Here is a 20,956-nt window from a genome sequence, read left to right on the forward strand (position 1 = left end):
AACTAGTTCCACTTGGCAGCGATTTCAAGATATATATATATATTTTATTTTATTTTATTTTTGTAAAAAAGCTGTCAAATGGCTGAAAATTGCTGCCTTGACAGCTTTTTAGTTAAATTTTTTTCTTTTTTTTTTTAAATTCGTTTCTCTTCAATTTTTATTTTTTTAAAATTGTTTTTCGTTTTGAAAACAAGGCAGTGTTTTTATTAAAAAATAATTTTTTTAACAAAAATCGTTGAAAAGGCAGTCTAATTAAGAAAAGATTTTCGGAATTTTTTTTTAAGGAAAACGCTGCCAGGGCAGCGATTTTCCAAAAAACAGTTTTTACAAAAAGCTGCCAAATTTTTTTTTCCTATGAAAACGCTGCCATAGCAGCGATATTAGGTGGAGGAAAAAAATTAGAGTTAAAAAATCGCTGTTGTGCCAGCGATTTTAGTGGAAAAAAAAAATTAGACAAAAATCGCTGCCCTGGCAGCGATTTTATTTTAACGGAGTACACGGCGTTAATATGTGTCAGAGGAAAATCGCTCCGGCAGGAGTGATTTTGCCGTTTTGGTTTTAAAAAAATATGATGTGCCCTTTTGGAATTTTTGCCAATTTTTTTTGCCCTTTTGGCTCCGGACTCTAGTATCTTATATGGGAAATTATTAAATGAGGATTAATATTAATAAAACCATTTGAGATAAGAGAGTAGTTTTAACTTGAACTTTTGTTTTGTAACTTATCAATATATTCTTTTTAAATTTCTTAAAGCAGTATAATTCTCAAGAAGAAACTAATAATGATTTCATTGCGGTTTTCACTTGATATTACACTTAATTAATGTTTTTATTCTTAACTTTTAGAGTTAGATTATATGATTTACCTAAACTTAAAATATGTACATTTTGAAGGCAATTATAAAGGCTCATATTCAAATTATTTTACTCTTTTTTTTTCCAATTAAACGTGTGAAACTTTATATGAAAAAGTCTTTTGTCCATCTCTTTTGCAAAATAACGTGATAAGTAGTACTCCTTCACACCTTTTTTTCTCCAATTAAATTATAAATAAAATTTTAAACATGAAAAAGTTTTTTGTCCCATTTCTTTTTCGCAGAATAAAAGTTGGGTTGGATCATGGGTGAAGTATACATTATACAATCGGTTCATTATTTCCCTTGTTTGGTATATGTCGATGCTATTACTTAAATTAAAATCTACAATTTTAGTTTTGTTTAAGAAAGAACAATTAAGCGTTGCAATAATTAGCACCGCCGGTACAGATGTCAGTTCACATGACGAATTGCATCGAAGGGTTTCCGGCATTTTAGTTGACAGCCACGTCAGTAGCAACTTTTGACACGATTCCGTACTTCCATTCTCCTTTTAACACGTGTCCACGACCTCCTTCCAGCTTACTTTGTGAGTCCTCCAAGTTTTGAATATTTTTAGGATGACCCCCATTCTTCAAATTTAGCTTCACGTGCCAAATTGTTCAAAAAGTACTTTTTATACCTCACATGAATCTTACTTTGTAATTTATTATTTTTTTAATAACAAGTCAAACTTTATGTTTACCTGTTCTGATAACTAACACCTATCAACAACAATTAATATATAGTGTTATCGCCTCATGGAGTAGGTACGTACCCTCCATTCATAAGTCATAACCAAAATTTTCGAGTACATAAATCCGATCCGAATAAAAAAATAAAAGGAAGTTTGATTAGGAAGCACATCAATTTGATACACCAACATAAAAATAGATTGTTCTTGAAGAAGAAATTTCACTCCAAAACCATCAAGCACTTAATTTCAAAATTCAGCAAGACAATACATTTTCTGCTGCCAAGTTATCAGTGAAGGTGAGCTTTAGTGATGAATTTAAAGAACCTTATGTCTCATGAAGTGCATTCGACTTGAGATTTTTAATTTCAGTAACACTGTCAAACTACATATACAATACATAAAGATATAATAGCAACCTTGTGAAGGCTGTTGTCAAACTATACTTCAACTTCTTTGCATCCAAAGTCATATGGCACTAGTCCTTTCAGTTCAGGTCCATTGAGTCTGTTGTGTGCAAAACTGAAACAAAAGGAATGTCATCAAGAGTTGCATTGATTGCTCATTTTACTACAAGTAGAACTAATAACAATACACAACATTGAGGAAGAAAAAATCTGAATCTACCATTGAATTGCACTATATAGTAAAGGTCCCAACATATGCGTAACTCACGAGTCAGGACAGCTCCTTTGGAGTTTGATGTTGTGATACTGGTTCTAGCTCAAATATCACAGCTTTACCTATAAATATGACATATCCTAGTCCAAGAATGAGAGATCTGATGAACTCGAACATTTGGGGTTGTAACTTGTATGTGTCATCCGAATTCAATAACACAAGGTCAATGAATGGTTTCTAAGACTCATACTAGAGTCGTATGAACATCAGCATCCGATAACAATTTGAGGGCATATAGTAATTGCACTTGCAACAAACAAGCATTAATCACTAGCTATCACCCAAAGCCACCAACTACTAACTAATGACTTACCATAAGTTAATTTTTTGCAATGGGTTGGTGGATTAAGCTCAGAACCTGTGTCTATGAACCTTAAAGCACATTTTTAGCATGATGCAACCAGTCATTCAATAGATTTCTTTCTCCCCCAGTAACACAGCTTAACAGAATGAAGCTCAAAACAATCTTCACCAATAAAATTGGCAGTAATGAACCAGTACCATATCAAGGGATAGTTAAGGGGATCAGTGAAAATGTAAGCATATTTTCAAGAAAGAAGAAAAAATGATTACCCTTCCATAGGAAAGCTTCCAAAGGGTCCATCAGCAGGGATTGTTCCACAAAGATTGTTGTTAGAAACATCACTGCAGCAATGCAATAAACAAATACACTCAAGCAGAAATCAACACCATATTGTTTGATTGTCCTTTTCTGTTTCATGGTGTAAATACGAAGGTAATAACAGCAGATATGAATTTGAGAACTTACAATACTTTAAGGTTGGGGAGTGTCGTAAGTTCCCTTGGAATCGAACCAGTTAGTTTGTTGTCATTTAACCGTCTGTAGTCATAGCATGAAAAAGATTCAATCTTTATAACATCACATCAAATATCTACTAAAAATGTCATACTGATGAATTATTCAATGAGAATACTTACAAAAATCTAAGAGACTTCAATTTAGCAAAAGATTTGGGAATGTTGCCTTCAAATCTATTGCCATATAGGTCCATGCTAATAAGATTTTCCAAATCACCAAATTCCTTTGGGATTTCCCCTTCTATGTTATTACTATAAAGTTCCCTGCAATTCAGGATAGATAAAGTTTGTCCATCATCTTAAAGACAGATAGATAGACTTGCAAGCAAAGAAAACACACAAAAGATTGAACTGTTAATCACAGAAACAACATTAATCATGTGATACATAGTTATTTCTTTGTCTAAAAAACGCCCCTTTTTCTATTATGTTTCCGTTACTTTATCCACGGTTTCAGTACAGCCAACAAGAGATACTAAACTGAGACAAGAAACAAAAGTACAAGAAAAGAGATAAACAAAGAAATATACAGGTACTGTAGATTCTTGAGTTCACCAAGCTCTGGTCCTAAAGTTCCAGAAATATTAGAATTGCCCAAATCCCTGCAAATTCCAAAAAAAATTAAGGCTACATTCAAATCAAGAAGAAAAAGAAAAAATCAAGACTCTCTTACAGGCGAATAACATTATTATCTGAGTCACAGGTAACATGAAACCATGTACAAGGATTTACAAGTGTAGGGTCCCAGCTTTGTAGAACATTTTTTGGGTCAGAAAGTTTGGTTCTCAAAGAATGCAAAGCAGTCCCTGCAAATCAAAAAAAAAAAATTGAGTAAGAGGGTACACCTTTTTCTTTCTTTTATACAAATATTTCCATTTCCAAGATTTTAACTCAAACCCCATGAACTAAAAAGAAGAAAAAAACAAAGCTGAAATCTTTAAACCCTAAGAAAACATGGGAAACTTGAATTAGCAGGAATTACCTTCAGAATTTGTGGAGAAGGCAGGGGGAATACAAAGAATGATTTGGAAGAAGAAGAAAAAGTAGGAAGGAGAAGCCATTGAGAAAATGGAGAAACAATGGAAGTGATGAGTCAAGAAATTTTAGGCCAAAGAAGAAAGTACATGTAGTAGTGGTTAAACCAATAGGAGTGTTATATAAGAGAGAGAGAGAGAGAGAGAGAGAGAGAGAGGTCAAGTCAAATTTGGAAGCTGTAAAATACTGTTGAGTGTTGAGTGTTTGTACAACTGTTGAGTACTTTGTACAAGTTATTACTATTAAAGTGAGTAAATGAGACCAGTGTTCACTGCTCAGTTCTGTTGTTCACACTATCACTGTGAGATTTTCCATAAGGACTTTCGTCCTGTCTCAACTCTCAACTGAAATAATTGTCTACCAAATGCCAAACCACAAAATTAAAAGGGGTTAAGTATTTAATTTCCTAATTTTTAAGTATTTATGTGAACTCAAATCCAACTTTGTTGATTGAATGTCATCTCAACCATTTCACTATACTCTCAATAATTACATTCGAATTTATGTAAGCATTTAATTTTATATTAAGAACAAAATTGGGGGGTTGGGAGGGGGTGTGGATTGTTTTTTTTTTTTGGATTTAACGGCTTTATCATGTAATTTGAATATATTTTCTTGGATAAATCCAGTTTGATTTCAAGAGATTGCTATAAGTCACTTGAGATAATTTCATCTACATGATTTTAGATTTACTTCATTTTTAGTAAATAACAACAATGTATTAATTGAATGATATATTTTGGATGTCTTGGGTAAAATATGGCCAAAATTATCTTCGCTATTTTCTCTCATCTTATCCTTACATTACTTCAAGTACTTTGTTTAATTTATATATTTAATTTGTACAATATGTAGTTTCTTTCTAATATTGCAGATACATTTAGTTGCTCACTCATATACACAGAAGGAATATAGACAAGCAATATGTACAAATTTGCAGCACTCTTCTTTACATTGCAACCTTCAGTTACACATTTGAAAATGAAAAAAAATAGCATTCTAATTCTATTTACCTCAAAAAAGAACCAAAAAAAGATCCATCTCACACGAGATCACTATATGAGTAGTGAAGAAGTATTCAAAAGTTTAGTTGGTTGTTATGAAGTTGACCAACGGAAAGCATGGGAGGGAAAAAACAAAGAATTTATGATATTTTGAATCTAATAGTTCTCATAATTTCACGGTTCCCTTCCTCTCCTCTTCTTCAGCTTTAAGCCAGGCAGCCTACAAGGAAAACAAGAGAAAAGTCGTGAGAAGTAGAAAAAGGAACAACAATATAAAATGGCTTAAGAATGAAGTTAATGCGCTTGCCTTGTCTCTCTGAAGTCTAGACATACGAGGACGCATAGAGTTCCCAAGACTTAAGCCTCCCCAAGCTTCTTGCAACTCCCTCTCCCTTATAGCTTTCCGAGTAATTGAATGTCTTACCTGATCATTATCATCCTCTGGCTGAATAGCAGCCATCTTTTCTCTCTCAAGTCTCGACTTGTGTTTCACCAAAATCTGATCCAAACTGCCTTCATTGTTCTGCAACTGTTTACCAATGGTGTCCCTTTTCTTTACATTCAGCAAATTGTCTTCCTTTGCATGAAAAGACATTCTCTCTTTTTCAAGCTTTGAAACATGCTTCACTAAAATCTTGTCCAAACCTTCGCTATCAGTGGCACTATTAGCTTCAATCTTTCTTGGAGTCCTCTGTGCACGATAGTCTCTTCTTGTTAATGATTCTTGCATTTTAAGTCTTTGCAGACGATGAACTGGCTTTACTAGAATCTTGTCCAGACTATCCACATCTTCTTTGTTTTCAACCTCAAATGATAATGTGTCTGCTGGCTTTGATGGTTGTTCTCCATTACAAGAATTTACATTGTGGTCAACATTTTCTTTTCCTACCAATGAGGTAGTCTCAGACACATTGGCATTAGGGTCAGCAGTGTTTTCCCTATTTTTTGCTTCTTGAATTTCCTTTTCAAGTTTGGTCATATGTTTCACCAGATAATCTTCTAAACTAGGAACATCCATTTCATGTTTCTTTCTTCGACCAATTGTCACAGTACCCAATCTATTCGAATTCTTGCCCTCTATTTCACTAAGTTTTTCATTCTTCCTCTTAGCCTCTTCAATATCTTTCTCAAGCTTTGAAGAGTGCTTAACCAACACACTGCCTAAGTCAGGAACCTCAAATGAATGCACATTGCTATTTGAAGCTCTACACTTGTTTTTTAACAACGTCTCGGAGTTGTTCTTGGCCTCTTCAATTTCCTTCTCAAATTTTGAAGAAGGCTTCTTGAGAATACTTGCCAGATCATTGCTTGTATCTGTAGGGTAGTCTGCGTGAACCACTTTATCACTAGACTTATCTCGTGTTTTTTCACATTTTTCCCCAGCTTCACTCCTGGCATTTTTGGCTTCTAAAACCTCCCTTTCAAATCTCATTAATCGCTTCACCAAAAACTTGTCCAGGCTTGAAACCTCAGATGAATTATCTGAAGCTTTACACTTAGTTCTTACCAAAGTTTCGGAGTTGTTCTTGCCCTCTTCAATTTCCTTCTCAAATTTTGAAAAAGATGGTTTCTTAAGAATACTTGCCAGATCATGGCTTGAATTTGTATGGTATCTCGAATGAATCACTTTATGATAAGATTCATTTTGACTTTGTTCACTTCTTTCCCTAGCTTCACTTCTAGCATTTTTGGCTTCTAATACCTCCCTTTCAAGTCTTGTTAACCGCTTAACTAGAAACTTATCCAGGCTTGGAAGTTCCTCAGTGCCCTTAACTGTTCCGTCTCCTACAGATAATTCTGATCTGTCATCAGCAGCAGACCCTGAAACATGCACTTTGTTGTTTTCCGCTTCAGCTAGAGCAGCGTTCAACCCACACGTTGCAACTATAGTAGCAAGAGATGCAAGTTCATCTTCTTGCAAACATCTAAGCCTTTCCAGCATCATTTCCACAAGATTTGGCATATTAAACTTTTCATACGCCTGCTTCTTTTTATACTTCCTTTCCTTTTCTTTTTCTAACTCTGTGGCTTCGGAAGCAGTATCTGATTCGCATTCTGAAGAGAACTCAGACACTTCTTGTTGATTATCATCTGTTTCAGGGTTCTGGCTTATTCTGTGCAGCAGTTCCTTAACTTCATCTTTGTTCATAGAAGGGCAATTAGCAAGCTTAAGAAGGGCAGCCTTAACTGCACTTGCTACTTGTTTATCTACCTCAAATGCAGTTTCAAAAGATGTTCTAACAGTATGAGTGGTGGGTCCTCCTCCTTTTGCTGGTGACTTTTCTATTTTGTAATGCTTCTGTGAGCAATCAGGAATGTCATACAAGATTACTCCAATAGTTGTTGCTGCTTCAAAAGCATCTGCAGAATATTTTTCTGCCTTTACCAGCAATTGTTCTGCTTCTTTACAATCAATCCTGTATGGCAGATACAGAAAAGGTAAGTTCTAGACTAACATATGACCAAATCTCTATTCAATCAATCAACAATGTCTCTGTCATAAACAAGCTAATATTGGCTATTTTTTCCATTTCTTGCATGTCGGCCGAAATTAATTACGGGCGCTAGTACAAAACATATAACACTGATTACGCATATATGATGTGTATACAACAACATACCCAGTATAAACCCATAAGTGGGGTTTGGGGAGAGTAGAATGTATGCAGACCTTTACCTCTCCACCTTCAGGTTGTTTCCAATAAGACTCTCGACTCAAAACAAATGTAATTGACGCAAGAAAGTAAGAAAAAGAGACAACAAGATAACAATGTACAAAACAAGTGTAGCAACAGCTATTAAATTAATATACATTAGAGAAACTAACGATACCTAAATCATACTACAGCACAACAACACTCGACTACCTAGTACCTTCTACCCTATTTCTCCACCTCCATAACTTCCTATATATAAAAGCATGTTCTCAGCTGTGAGTATATTATATGTATATTTATACTAAGATATACCAAGCCTATACATTTTCTAGCTATTTTGTAAATTAGATCACCAAAAGACATTGAACTGTAACTAACTATCTCTAAAATTTAATGTATCCAATATCACATAATTAGCAAATGAATTCCTGTATGAATTTCTAAGCAGAAAAAAACAACTCCAGACAAATACCGGATCTAATGCATGTAACAACAAATACAGATAAATGAATGTTAAATTGCTCACCTTGAGGCTTGAAGAATTCGGCACCATGATGCTTCAACAAGTGCAGCCTTCCGAGCTTTCACAACTCTTTGAGCAGCTTCTCTTACTGCAATTTATTCTCTCAAAACTCTACAATAGTGGGGATTTGCATCCCCCAGAGTCTCATCAAGAGTGGAGTTCATACCATCCACTTCCTGAGATTTCACAACAGGCCAAAAACACTATCAGTACTTCTTCCACTATTTATTGACAATAAAAAAGAGAATGCTCAAGCATATAAATATACCTGGAGCATTTTTATTTTCCTCTTCAAGTAGGAATCCACTTTCTTGCGAGGGAACCAATTCAGAGGCGAAGTTTTGCGATGAGGAGGCTTTCTAATTTGTGATCCAGATTTGTTTAAAGAAACTAAACTTGACTGGCCACTTTCTTTCGTTGCCTTAGTCTGCACTATTCCAAAACAACAAAATGAAAACCCAAAATTGGAAAACACCAATTAAATAATACTTCAAAGCAACTAGATTCAACTTTGATTGCCTTGTTCAGCACTAATTGAAAACAAGACAACTCAAAATTGGAAAACACCAATTCAGAGGCGAAGTTTTGCGATGAGGAGGCTTTCTAATTTGTGATCCAGATTTGTTTAAAGAAACTAAACTTGACTGGCCACTTTCTTTCGTTGCCTTAGTCTGCACTATTCCAAAACAACAAAATGAAAACCCAAAATTGGAAAACACCAATTAAATAATACTTCAAAGCAACTAGATTCAACTTTGATTGCCTTGTTCAGCACTAATTGAAAACAAGACAACTACCAAACTTTGACAACACACCAATCAAAGTGAACATTTATGTGAATTTGCTTAAAAGTAACAAAATCTGATTGTCAACCTTCTTCATTTCCTTGTTGTGCAATCCTAGAAAACAAGAACATGAAAAAACAATAGAAATATACACCTTTTTAAGCGAAGATCTAGGGTGTGTTTGGTATGGAGGAAATGTTTGGTTGATCAAAATGTTTTGTACAAGTGAAATTCCAAGTTTATCATCTCCTCCCCACCCAACCCTCACCCCCCCTTGATCATCCCAATCCCGCCACCCCTGAACCCCCTACTCCTCATCCCTACTCACCTCCATATCGTTTTGCTAGATAACATAAAAATGCTCTTGGGATAATATTCTCTTACTTACATACCAAACCACACCCCTAATGCAAATAACACTCTAGAGAAACTTACATTTTTCATAAAGCCTAATTAGCCACCGACTTCTTTAAACACTCATACTCAATGATAATGAAGTTTTAGTTTGGTCATTACCGTTACATCCACTCACAAAATCTTTAAGCTAACAATAGATAACAATCAAGATTAACATTGGGGGATCAAATTAAATCTTTCTTCCTAATTACGAACAAGGGTTTTGGAAAACCCCAAAATCAAAAGAACCCCAACCAAGAAACATAAGCAAAATCAAGAAAATAAATTCAAAAACTAAACAGAGTTTCTTCCTCAGATATCAAAAAAGAATGGGTAATGGGTACCTTTCCGACTCTGGAAGCGGCGGTGGGACTGTTCTCTGAATTAGAAAAATTGTCGTTCGCCGGCTTCTTTTCAATACAACCCATATCAAAACAACCCAAATCCATTCTCCACAAAATCAAAATTGATGGAAATTGAATCTTTCGTAGAACTAAAAAGACTTTGATTGCCTTGTTCAGCACTAATTGAAAACAAGACAACTACCAAACTTTGACAACACACCAATCAAAGTGAACATTTATGTGAATTTGCTTAAAAGTAACAAAATCTGATTGTCAACCTTCTTCATTTCCTTGTTGTGCAATCCTAGAAAACAAGAACATGAAAAAACAATAGAAATATACACCTTTTTAAGCGAAGATCTAGGGTGTGTTTGGTATGGAGGAAATGTTTGGTTGATCAAAATGTTTTGTACAAGTGAAATTCCAAGTTTATCATCTCCTCCCCACCCAACCCTCACCCCCCCTTGATCATCCCAATCCCGCCACCCCTGAACCCCCTACTCCTCATCCCTACTCACCTCCATATCGTTTTGCTAGATAACATAAAAATGCTCTTGGGATAATATTCTCTTACTTACATACCAAACCACACCCCTAATGCAAATAACACTCTAGAGAAACTTACATTTTTCATAAAGCCTAATTAGCCACCGACTTCTTTAAACACTCATACTCAATGATAATGAAGTTTTAGTTTGGTCATTACCGTTACATCCACTCACAAAATCTTTAAGCTAACAATAGATAACAATCAAGATTAACATTGGGGGATCAAATTAAATCTTTCTTCCTAATTACGAACAAGGGTTTTGGAAAACCCCAAAATCAAAAGAACCCCAACCAAGAAACATAAGCAAAATCAAGAAAATAAATTCAAAAACTAAACAGAGTTTCTTCCTCAGATATCAAAAAAGAATGGGTAATGGGTACCTTTCCGACTCTGGAAGCGGCGGTGGGACTGTTCTCTGAATTAGAAAAATTGTCGTTCGCCGGCTTCTTTTCAATACAACCCATATCAAAACAACCCAAATCCATTCTCCACAAAATCAAAATTGATGGAAATTGAATCTTTCGTAGAACTAAAAAAAGTAATTAGTCAAATGGCCTCAACAATGTGTTGCAGTATACAAAGTGCTTACTGAAATCAATGGAGAAATTATCCTTTCTTGAATCTAAATTGTTTTCTTAAAGAAGAATTGAAGAAATTTGTTTGATTTTACAAGAAGAGAGCATGGCTTTTGAGTAAAGAAAAACTATTCGTTACAACCGATCATTTCGTTCCCAACGGTTCTTTTTATATATATATTTTTGTTTATTGTTTATCGTTCTTCCTTGTACCCTTAATAATAAATACTAATAAATGATACTGTAATGAATAATTTTAGAAAATACTGGAATTTAAGATTTATCTATTTTTTTTCCTTTTTCATTATCTTAGTTATCAATTCTGCCGTAATTTCATAAAGTGGTCCTTTTGATTAATCTTTTTTTTTTGTTTTGGTAATTTTGATTAAATATATTATCAGGATACAATGATAATATACATTAAAAGAAATTATCTTTATCTAATTAAAGACAATTCTACATGGACTAAGCAAGTAAAATTTTGTATTTTGATACATTTACTTTAAGATTAACATTTAAAAATAAAATAAAATAATACGGAGACATAGTTATAAAATGAAAAGATTTTAAGATGAGTGGAGCCTTTGGTGTTTTATGTGATAAAGAAGAGTCGCCAAACCAGAGTAGAGTGATAAAAAGATACCAGGTAAGTTTTATAAAGCGTTAGATCGACTTTGTTATTTGAGATAGAATACCAAAAACTAAAGTGCTCGAGTATGGCCTTTTAGAAACACCGAAAAATATTTATCCGCATCCAATATTTAAATCAAATAAATACAAATGAACTATCACACATTCACTCACTTGTAATAATGGAACAGAGAAGAATGTTACAGAAAAATAACAATACTACACTCCCCAATTCTCTATCACATGTACATGCAAAAAAAAATTGTGCAACTTGAACAAAATTGAAAAGATTTTGCATAAAATGTCCAGAGAAACATAATAAGGGCAAACATTTTCTGTGTTTGGTTTAAAGGAACTGGTCCTTGTAGATCATTTCTTGCCAGCATCTCCGGCCTTCATCTGCAAAATTCAACCAACCAGAACAAGAATAAATGAAACCTCTCAATGTTGCAGCAGCTGAGGAAAAAATAAAAATCATTACCTTCTTGACACCGCGTACTTTCTGGGCTCCATTCTTCCGCTCCTTCATCTGCTTCCTAGACTTCTCTACCTTTGTGTCTAATCAATGCTGCACAAATTGATCAATCATCGAAGAAGTTAGCCTAAAATCAAGTACAGCCTCAGTCCAATCATGAAGCCCGATGATTCAATGCTGAAGGTGCACTCAACATAATGGAGTATGAAAACTAAAGCATTTACTTTACTCAATGATAAGAGCACAAAAGCATGAACTTATTTGCCAATAGCGACAGGAAGATGAAAACATAGTTACCTCATGAGCACCATTCTCTGGCATTTTGGAACATCCGCAACCAGGGGCTTGGACCCTTCTTTTCCACATCCCAATTCTTGGGATACCATGGAAACTGCCACATCAAGAAACAGCGTTCTGGATGAGGCATCAATGCAAGATGTCTGCCATCTGGGGAACAAATTGCTGCCACGCCCAAGGGAGAGCCATTAAGATTGAAAGGATATACAACTGTTGGTCTGCCATCATCATCGCAATATTTCACTGGTGCCAAGTTTGAGCCAAGAATATGATTGAAAATGCTCTCATCAGGGAAATAAGCTCTTCCTTCACCATGAGCAGCCCAAACACCCAGGGTACTACCTTCCATACCTTTGAACATTATGGATGGTGATTCTTCTATTGTCACACTCGTGAAACGGCACTCAAACCTTCCTGACTCATTATGTACAAACCTTGGCTGTGATGGGTCCCCGCCAGCACCCAAAACACCTCCCACTTGGGGCCCTGGAACCCAACCCAACAGAGCCATAAGTTGGCAACCATTGCAAACTCCAAGACTGAAAGTGTCTGGACGGTTATAAAAGGCCTGAAATTGGTTTAAAAGAGGCTGATTAAAACGAATGGACGTTGCCCAGCCTTTCGCAGAATCAAGTACGTCAGCATAACTAAAACCTCCAATAAACACAATTCCTCTAAATTCATCAAGTTTGATGTCTCCATTGAGAAGGTCTGACATTGCAACATCCCATGGTTCAAATCCAGCAGCATAAAAAGCTGCAGCCATTTCTCTATCACCATTGCTGCCTTCTTCACGGATAACTGCAACCTTTGGCTTTGAACTGGCAGTCATGTACTTGTCATCAGTAAATTTTGGTGTGAAGGATAGTTTCCAGGATGGTTCATGCCGATATTTCAATCCTTCTTTTTCTAATTCTACACATGAAGCCAGTCTTTGGAACTTTTCCAGTTGAAAACTGGTATCTTCCCACATATCCCTAAGGACAGAAGTTTTCTCATTCAAATGTGTTACCCCGTCAACCCTCAATTCAACTATTGGAGATGAATTAACTTGACCAATGATATCAGCTAAAACAGCACCAAGGCGGAGCTTTTCCAAAACTAAATCCAAGTTCTTCCGGCTAACTTCAATGAGAAGGCCAAGCTCCTCTGCAAAAAGTGTTTGGGGTACACTACTTCCTGAAGAAACTAAATCTAAGTTAATGCCACAGTTCCCTGCAAATGTCATTTCAAGGGCAGCCACTATAAGTCCTCCATCACTGATATCATGACCGGCAGATATCAGCTCATCAGAGATTAGATTCTGAACCTCATTAAAAACAGTTTTAAGATAAGAGACGTCATCCACATCAGGACTTTCATCCCTAATTTGATCAAAAACCTGGGCAAGAGCAAATCCACCAAGTCGCTGTTTCCCTTTGGCCAAGTCAATGTGAAGCAGTACACCATCATCACCAAGCTTCAAGTCTGGCGTAACCGTCTTAGTTATATCAGGACATGTCACATAAGTACTGATGACTAGATTCCCTGGAGCTTTAACAACTTCCCCGGATGCCTGGGCTGCCATGGAAAGACTATTTTTCCCCCCATCAATTGCAATTCCATGTTCAATCATAGCTTCAGAAAGAGCAACAGCAGCATCATACATTGCAGCGCCTTCGCCATCTAGCTTTGCAGCATACATCCAATTCCCACTTGCTTTAACATCAGAAAGAGATGTAACTTTCGCCCAAACTAGATTTGTGAGTGCTTCTCCGACAGCCAACCGTGCCATTGCTTTTGGATCCAAAAGACCTTTTATTGGCTGCTCCCCAATTGAGCATGCACCTCCAGTTAAGCCTGTATAAGTTTGAGCTATTACAGCAACATCAGCAAGAGGAATCTGCAAGGGACCCACAGTTTGCTGCTGTGCCACAAGGCCTGTGACGCACCTGTCAACTTTAGTGGTTAAGAACCTTTTCGAACAAACAGAAGGAAGCCTCAAGACTCTCTTCAGTGAATCTAAAATTGTTGTTGCAAGAGCAATATCAAGTGGCTCACGCAGAGTATTCATGCGATTTAATTCAAATGTCTTTTTAGGCATATCGCCAAGAACCTTCTCAAGCTCAAGATCAACTGCAGGCGGAGGAGGAGGCAGTCCACTAGACCTGCATTTTTCAATTGCTACACTATCCTGCAGAACAATACGCCTCTCACCATTAATTGTTCCAATAACAGCCATGGGAACTCTTTCCCTTGCACAAATAACTTGCAAAAGACCACGACTTTCAGGCTTCACCAGTATTGCATCTTGCTCCTGATACTCTGCACCCCAAATTTCTAGAACAGACATGGTGTGATCACCAATTACAATTGCCCTTATATCAATTTTGGCACCCTCTGGGTGTATTATCTCTTTCACGACATTACAGTTTCCACCAGCACCCTGGTCATGAATACTAATGATGGGGTTGTTTTCACCAATTTCAACACAAGCACGAACAACCCGATATAACTTCTGTGCCATCTCAGCATCTCCACGCTGCACGGCATTGAAGTCAAGCTCGGCATCATTCTGTCCACTGACCATGCTGGATGCAGCACCGCCTCTCATTCCAATGCGATATACTGGTCCTCCAATCTTAACTACCAACATACCAAACTCAGGTTCTCCCTTTGATATGTGAAGGTGATCTATTTGCCCAATGCCAGCACTAAACATGATTGGCTTCAACCATTCCCTTCTCTCACCACTTGGCAGTCTCATTCCAAAATTTCGAGTATAACCCTGGATCAAGGGCTCCCCAAATTTATTTCAATAATCTGATGCTCCATTACTAGCATCAATAAGGATCTGCAGTGGTGATGCCAAATTTACTGGGTATGTGAAAGAACGATCTTCCCAAAGAGCATATGACTCTTCAAGATTAAGATTCCCAACACAATATCCAGCTGTAGATGCAACAACAATAGAACCTCTTCCAGTAGCATGGGTATCTCGGATACGACCGCCTGCACCTGTCTCAGCTCCAGGATAAGGTGCCACAACACAAAGGAAATTGTGGGTTTCTGCAGTAAACAAGATATCAAGGAATCTGGCAGTCACATCCAAGGGGCATGTCGAGCCAGGCTGAGTAGGTCGCAATTGTTTCACTGGAAATCCCTTGATAGCACTGGAATTATCTTTGAAACCAATAACCGAATTATTTGGATTTGCAAGCAAAGTGCTTTTGACGATCTGCATAAGAGTCTTATCCATAGATTGACCATCTAGTACAAGCTTTCCAGTAAAGAACCAGTGCCTACTGTGTTCACTATTAGATTGAGCAATATCAAATAGTTCTACATTAGTTGGGTTTCGCTTAATGTCATCCCTGAAAAGTTTGGTGTAGTACTTTAAGTCTTGCTCATCAAAGGCCAAGCCCATTTTCTCATTAATTTCCTCCAATGCCTTACGACCCTTTTCCATGATAGGTATATATCGAACCTCCTCTGGAACTATACTTGTCTTGAAAGAGGAAAGCTTCTCAGCATAGACACACTCCGTCATCCGATCATGAACCATCGAAGCAAATGCATTAATTTGACTATCCGGAAGTGACCCATTGACATATAATAAATACCTCCTCGAACGCTCCATTCTATTTATCTCTGTTAACCCGCATGCTTGACAAATCGACACTGCATTAGCAGACCACGCTGTAGTGAAAGACAACCGCGGACCAACTTCAATGATATATGCATCCACACTTTTTCTCTTCTCCCCATCAAGGAAACTCTCACTTCCCAAGCTATCAGGTTCATAAGTTTCTCCTAAAACCCATTTAAGCACAGAAAGTTTATCAATTGAAAGATCTGAACTGAGACCAATGTTAAAGCACTGTTCAGTTTTCAAGCCAATTATTTGATTTGATATCTTTGTCTGAACCAATTTGAGAAGCTCAGCAGTGGCACTGTCCTGTAGGAACGGAACGCGATATAAATGTATCACCTTTTCATCAACCTCCTGAAATTTGTCTGAATCTTCATTTACCAAGCTACTGACATCCTTAGATACAACAGCCTTAATCTTCGCCCTAATATGGGACCTTAATCTCAAATTTTTATGTGAATATGGAACATGGCTCGATCTTGGAAGTGTGCCCCAAAGCAAACGATTTGTCTGCCTACTAGAATGTCTGGGCAATGCTAACTTTTGTCTATGAAAACCCTGTAGTGTAAATAAAGCATATTTAACAACTGTTCCATGGTGATTAATAAAAACTTTACCAAACATCATTAAACAGAGCATATTCAAGACAATAAAATAGTGATCATACTTGTAAGAACTCTGTTGCAGCAATGTCCCAAGCAGATGTTGCCATTGCCAAACTCTGTTTCTGCAATGAAGAAGAGATGATTTTAAAAAATAGAGTCTACAATAACAATCACAAATAACATACCCACTAAAAAAATTAGCATAAAAAGGAGCTATAATGGCTTACACGCCAGTTTTTGCGTGTCAAAAAATCAAAACTTTGAAATAAAAAATTAATCTTCCTCCACAAATTTTCCTCATACGAGAAAAAAGATTTGATTTTTATAGCAAGTAAATACCTTGTTATACCAGTGCTAGACTGATAGTGTCCTGTTTTGGGTTCAAAGCCAAAGTTAGAGGGGGCGAAAAGGGTAGAGAGGGTTTAATGGTGGAAGGAGCAAAATCACTGATGTGTTCTGTTTGGGGTTTAAGACCAAAACCCTAGTTTTTAGAAATTCTCTGATTCTATATGTTGTATATTGTTGATTTCGATTTCCTACTAATGTTGTTAACTTAAGGCATTAGAATCTGATTATTTCAAACTTTTTTTATGCTCATCCATGTTAGAATTAGATTATTCTGAATTCAAACTGCATATAAAATTAGAATCAAACTATTTCAAATTCGCATCACATATTTTTATGTTCATTGTCAAATAAATTATGGTATTTATGTAAATTTAAGAATTTTATGTTTAAAATTAACACCAAACATTAATTAACTTAATTATTCTACTCTACACCGTATCACATCAAATGGGAAGAAGAAAATATATATAACTTTAAAAAAAAATTAATCTATAATATATAATTTACATAAGGGAGTCGTGGTTTTGTAGCATTTTGGAAATTTATTTTTAATTTCATTTTTTTTATAAAAGAGTTTTATTTTTATACATAAAAAATTTTAAAATATCTTTTAGTTTAATTTGTAAATGATTATAAAAAAATATTTTCACAATTAAGTTATCACAACCATATAGTAATATTTCAAACAAAAGTATTAGATTCTTTTTTATGTCTTGTCTCTCTACTCTTTGATTCAAGATGCCATAAAGTATTAACCCATAGCGAATGTACGAAAGTTCACATCTTGAAGATGTTGATAAATTGATTTGCGTATATATATAGCTTTACTCATGATACGAATAATATTTTAACGTAAGAATGTGTACTAATTAAGTATATTTTAGGGTATTATGGCTGAATTTAGTTTATGGATATGTAAATACACTATAACATCAAAAATATTAAGAGTTACGGGGATCTAATTTTTTTACTCCTTTTTAATCAACAAGAAATAACAAAAATGGCCTCTTGTATTTAAAGGTAAGTTTAAAATAATCTCTTAATTAAATACTCCTTCCGTCCACTTTATTTGACATGTTGTACTTTTCGAAAGTCAATTTGACTCATTTTCAAAGTTAAATTAGATTACATTAATTTGATATTTAAAACAAAAAGTTTAGATATTCAAAAACTAGACAAAAAGTACTAAATATTGTCAAAAGTTAATATTTTTAGTCTCTAACAAATATTTATCGAATTTTGATTGTTAGATTTGATAGAGACTATGGAGGAAAAAATATTACTAGTAAGAACTTACATTTAAAAGTACAATTTTTATAATTTTGATTATCTTAAATTTATTTGAAGGTTAACTAAAAATCTTAGTTTTCAACAAACTTGAAAATTTAAAACTATTTTTGAACTTACCCTTCGAACATACATCGACTCTTGTCCATTTTTTCTTTTTTCCAACATGCATGAATATAGTGGTTTAATATTTATGAAACCATATGTTATAGTAATACATTATTTTGCAACGTATCTTATTATTACATTACATTACATTACAACTATATATATATATATTATAAGATCACTAGTAATTATTTTTGGAAGATCCCAAGTCTTTTATTTTATCATCTAATAAGTAGTTAAGAACTAGTAGTAATGTTTATAGGCAATGGGAGAATCCGGGTCGGGTTTTTCAACACCATCTTCACCCCTTAACCAATAATTTTGGGGAAGAGAGGCTGCACCATTTGGTATATCATTCATCACTCTTTCTTGCCCTGTTGGAAAATATATTCCTGTTCGACGATGTGGCACCCACCACTCCTCCTTCGAGTTTCTTCGTGTTTCACCTCTCTCATCAATATTTTCCGTCCACCTACTCATCATGCGTTTAATTTGGTGCACTTTATGTGGCCTACATCAACCATTAACCCATCTTATCTTATATCATGGATGTTAGCAGATAATATTATGCTAATTTTAAAAAATATATACATAAAATATCTAATTTTACAACCATAAATTTCATTCACGTAAATTTGCCAAGGACATGATTTCCACCATATATTCTAACTTTTTATTTTTTGTTGACGGATTGAATGAAAAAACGTTTCGAGTAGACTCTAGGGGTAAGTTGGTATTATTTGTGAAATTAAGTATGATATATATCTTGCTAGCATTTGTGAATGATTTCAAATTATAAATTACTATAAATTTAAAAGTACAAGTAACTAATAACGCAAGGCAATTGAGAGAAGAAGAAATTAAACAACACATTAATTACCTAATTAGTTGTAATCTCTGTGAAAGCTTAGTGATTCCAGCTGCAGTCATAGGCAGATAAATATTTCTAGTTGATAAACCAAATTATAAATTAGTAAGTGTAGCAATGCAAATCTTTATAGGGATTTAGGGCTTTATATATAATATATACATAGGAGTAGAATATGATTCTATTCTATGAAAGTTTGCAAATCTTAAAAGCCTCAAAAAAAAGTTTTTTATTTTATTTTCATTTTCTAAAAAGATAAATAACAAAAGCAAAACAAATATTGTATGTAGTCTCTCTCACTTTGTTTGTCATAAAGAAGTTAATCGTAATTCTTTTCTTTTTGTCCACTTTATCAATCTTTTATTACCGGAGTACCGAACATAAGTCATTTTACTTTAAAAAGATATTGACATAAATAAATATGTTTTCCTAGACATGGATAGAATTAGAGGTGTTCAAACAAAATCAAAAAATCACATCAAATAGAAAAATCAAACCAAACACGATAAAAGAAAAACGATAAGATTTGGTTTGATATTGACGTAAGAAAAAAAAACCGATAGGTAAAGCTATAATTCTTATATATTTTGGTTCTTGTAATATTATTAATTTTAAATTAATTGAAAGTTGTACTTTTGATTTGTTTACTTGTGAATATTCATATATTTACTATGATTATTAATTGTTCATTCACTTAATATTAAGGTTAGACTAGTGTTATTCCACATTGAACGATAATATAGTTTGAAAAATCAGCTGTATATATACAAAAGAGAATCAAAACATATATTTTAATTAATTAAATGTAGATAATTAAAATCAAAATTTATCAATAACAATTTTAATACTCCACTTGTTTAAAAAAAGGTAGATTAATTAAGACCTCACTTTTGGTACCCAAAGGCACCAAGAGAGGATAAAAAGGATTTGTTGTCCTTTAAAAGTACATGAAGAACATGTACTATTCTTTCTTTAATGATATGACTGCCTCGTAGTAGGCTACAATCCAATCAACTTTCCTTCATTATTATTCTCAAGTACAACTAAAATATTTGATGAAAAAATTAAGATTTTTTTTGCTTTTAATTAAAATTTTCGAGTTTAAACTTTGAAAATAATTTTTTTTGACATACATAGCTAATAAATTTATGAGTTGTGATTTGTGAATAGTAACTAATAGAGGGATAGAATTCGAATATGAATAATTTAATTGCAACAAAAGTACCAAAGTTGTTTACTTTTTGCACTAAAGAACCAAAAAAAAAAACTTAGTGTCCTTCTGTTTGAGTGTAAAAATCGACACATATATATCCATATTCTTATGCAAGAAAAAGTAGCCTAGTAAGATGCAACTATGGAAACTGGTAAAAGCAATGCAAAAACTCTAGATGAGCTGAGAAAAAAACAACATAAATTAGATTAATGGTGTAAGAACCTGTTTGGATGGGCTTTTAAGTTGGTCAAACTGGCTTAAAAGTCAGTTTTTGACTTATTAGAGTGTTTGGCAATTATCAAAGTAACTTATTTTAAGTCAGAAATGACTTATTTTAAGCCAAAAGCCAAAAGCTAGGTGAGGGGAACTTCTTCTTTTTTAACTTAAAAGCCCTTTTATGTTGACCATGTATATTACCTTTTTGCCCTTAATTCTTTTATACAATTCCCAAATTGCCCATATTGAATTAACCCTAACATCTATTATTATTATTATTATTATTATTGTTATTATTGTTATTATTATTATTGTTATTATTCTTATTGTTACTATTATATTATTATTATTCTTATTATTAT

The 20,956-nt window shown here is 34.5% G+C and overlaps 4 protein-coding genes across 4 annotated transcripts; all 4 read right to left on the reverse strand.

Annotated features, from left to right (window-relative positions):
* Positions 1 to 1,738: 1,738 nt before the first annotated feature.
* On the reverse strand, positions 1,739 to 4,187 carry LOC102591885 (somatic embryogenesis receptor kinase 1-like). Its single transcript, XM_006346263.2, has 7 exons — positions 4,030 to 4,187; positions 3,721 to 3,853; positions 3,578 to 3,649; positions 3,168 to 3,311; positions 2,998 to 3,069; positions 2,802 to 2,873; positions 1,739 to 2,069 (listed from the first exon to the last, which is right to left on the reverse strand). Exons 1-7 carry the CDS (start codon positions 4,106 to 4,108, stop codon positions 1,988 to 1,990), a joined length of 654 nt encoding a protein of 217 aa, XP_006346325.1. The 5' UTR covers positions 4,109 to 4,187; the 3' UTR covers positions 1,739 to 1,987.
* A 1,065-nt stretch (positions 4,188 to 5,252) lies between these two features.
* LOC102599692 (uncharacterized) lies at positions 5,253 to 9,385 on the reverse strand. Its single transcript, XM_015308209.1, is given in 5 exon segments — positions 5,253 to 5,306; positions 5,394 to 7,503; positions 8,270 to 8,442; positions 8,535 to 8,693; positions 9,380 to 9,385. Coding segments are annotated over 5 exon segments (2,502 nt in total).
* Positions 9,386 to 11,693: 2,308 nt separating this feature from the next.
* LOC102600024 (probable phosphoribosylformylglycinamidine synthase, chloroplastic/mitochondrial) lies at positions 11,694 to 17,044 on the reverse strand. Its single transcript, XM_015308253.1, is given in 5 exon segments — positions 11,694 to 11,945; positions 12,028 to 12,114; positions 12,319 to 16,507; positions 16,617 to 16,676; positions 16,894 to 17,044. Coding segments are annotated over 2 exon segments (4,233 nt in total). The 5' UTR covers positions 16,662 to 16,676; positions 16,894 to 17,044; the 3' UTR covers positions 11,694 to 11,945; positions 12,028 to 12,114; position 12,319.
* Positions 17,045 to 18,336: 1,292 nt separating this feature from the next.
* LOC102592215 (uncharacterized) lies at positions 18,337 to 19,278 on the reverse strand. The gene is made up of 2 exons (XM_006346264.2): positions 19,178 to 19,278; positions 18,337 to 18,808 (listed from the first exon to the last, which is right to left on the reverse strand). Exons 1-2 carry the CDS (start codon positions 19,225 to 19,227, stop codon positions 18,541 to 18,543), a joined length of 318 nt encoding a protein of 105 aa, XP_006346326.1. The 5' UTR covers positions 19,228 to 19,278; the 3' UTR covers positions 18,337 to 18,540.
* Between the last annotated feature and the right edge of the window lie 1,678 nt (positions 19,279 to 20,956).

This window comes from Solanum tuberosum, unplaced genomic scaffold (assembly GCF_000226075.1).
Source record: "Solanum tuberosum cultivar DM 1-3 516 R44 unplaced genomic scaffold, SolTub_3.0 scf00073, whole genome shotgun sequence".
In the NCBI taxonomy this organism is placed as follows: domain Eukaryota; kingdom Viridiplantae; phylum Streptophyta; class Magnoliopsida; order Solanales; family Solanaceae; genus Solanum; species Solanum tuberosum.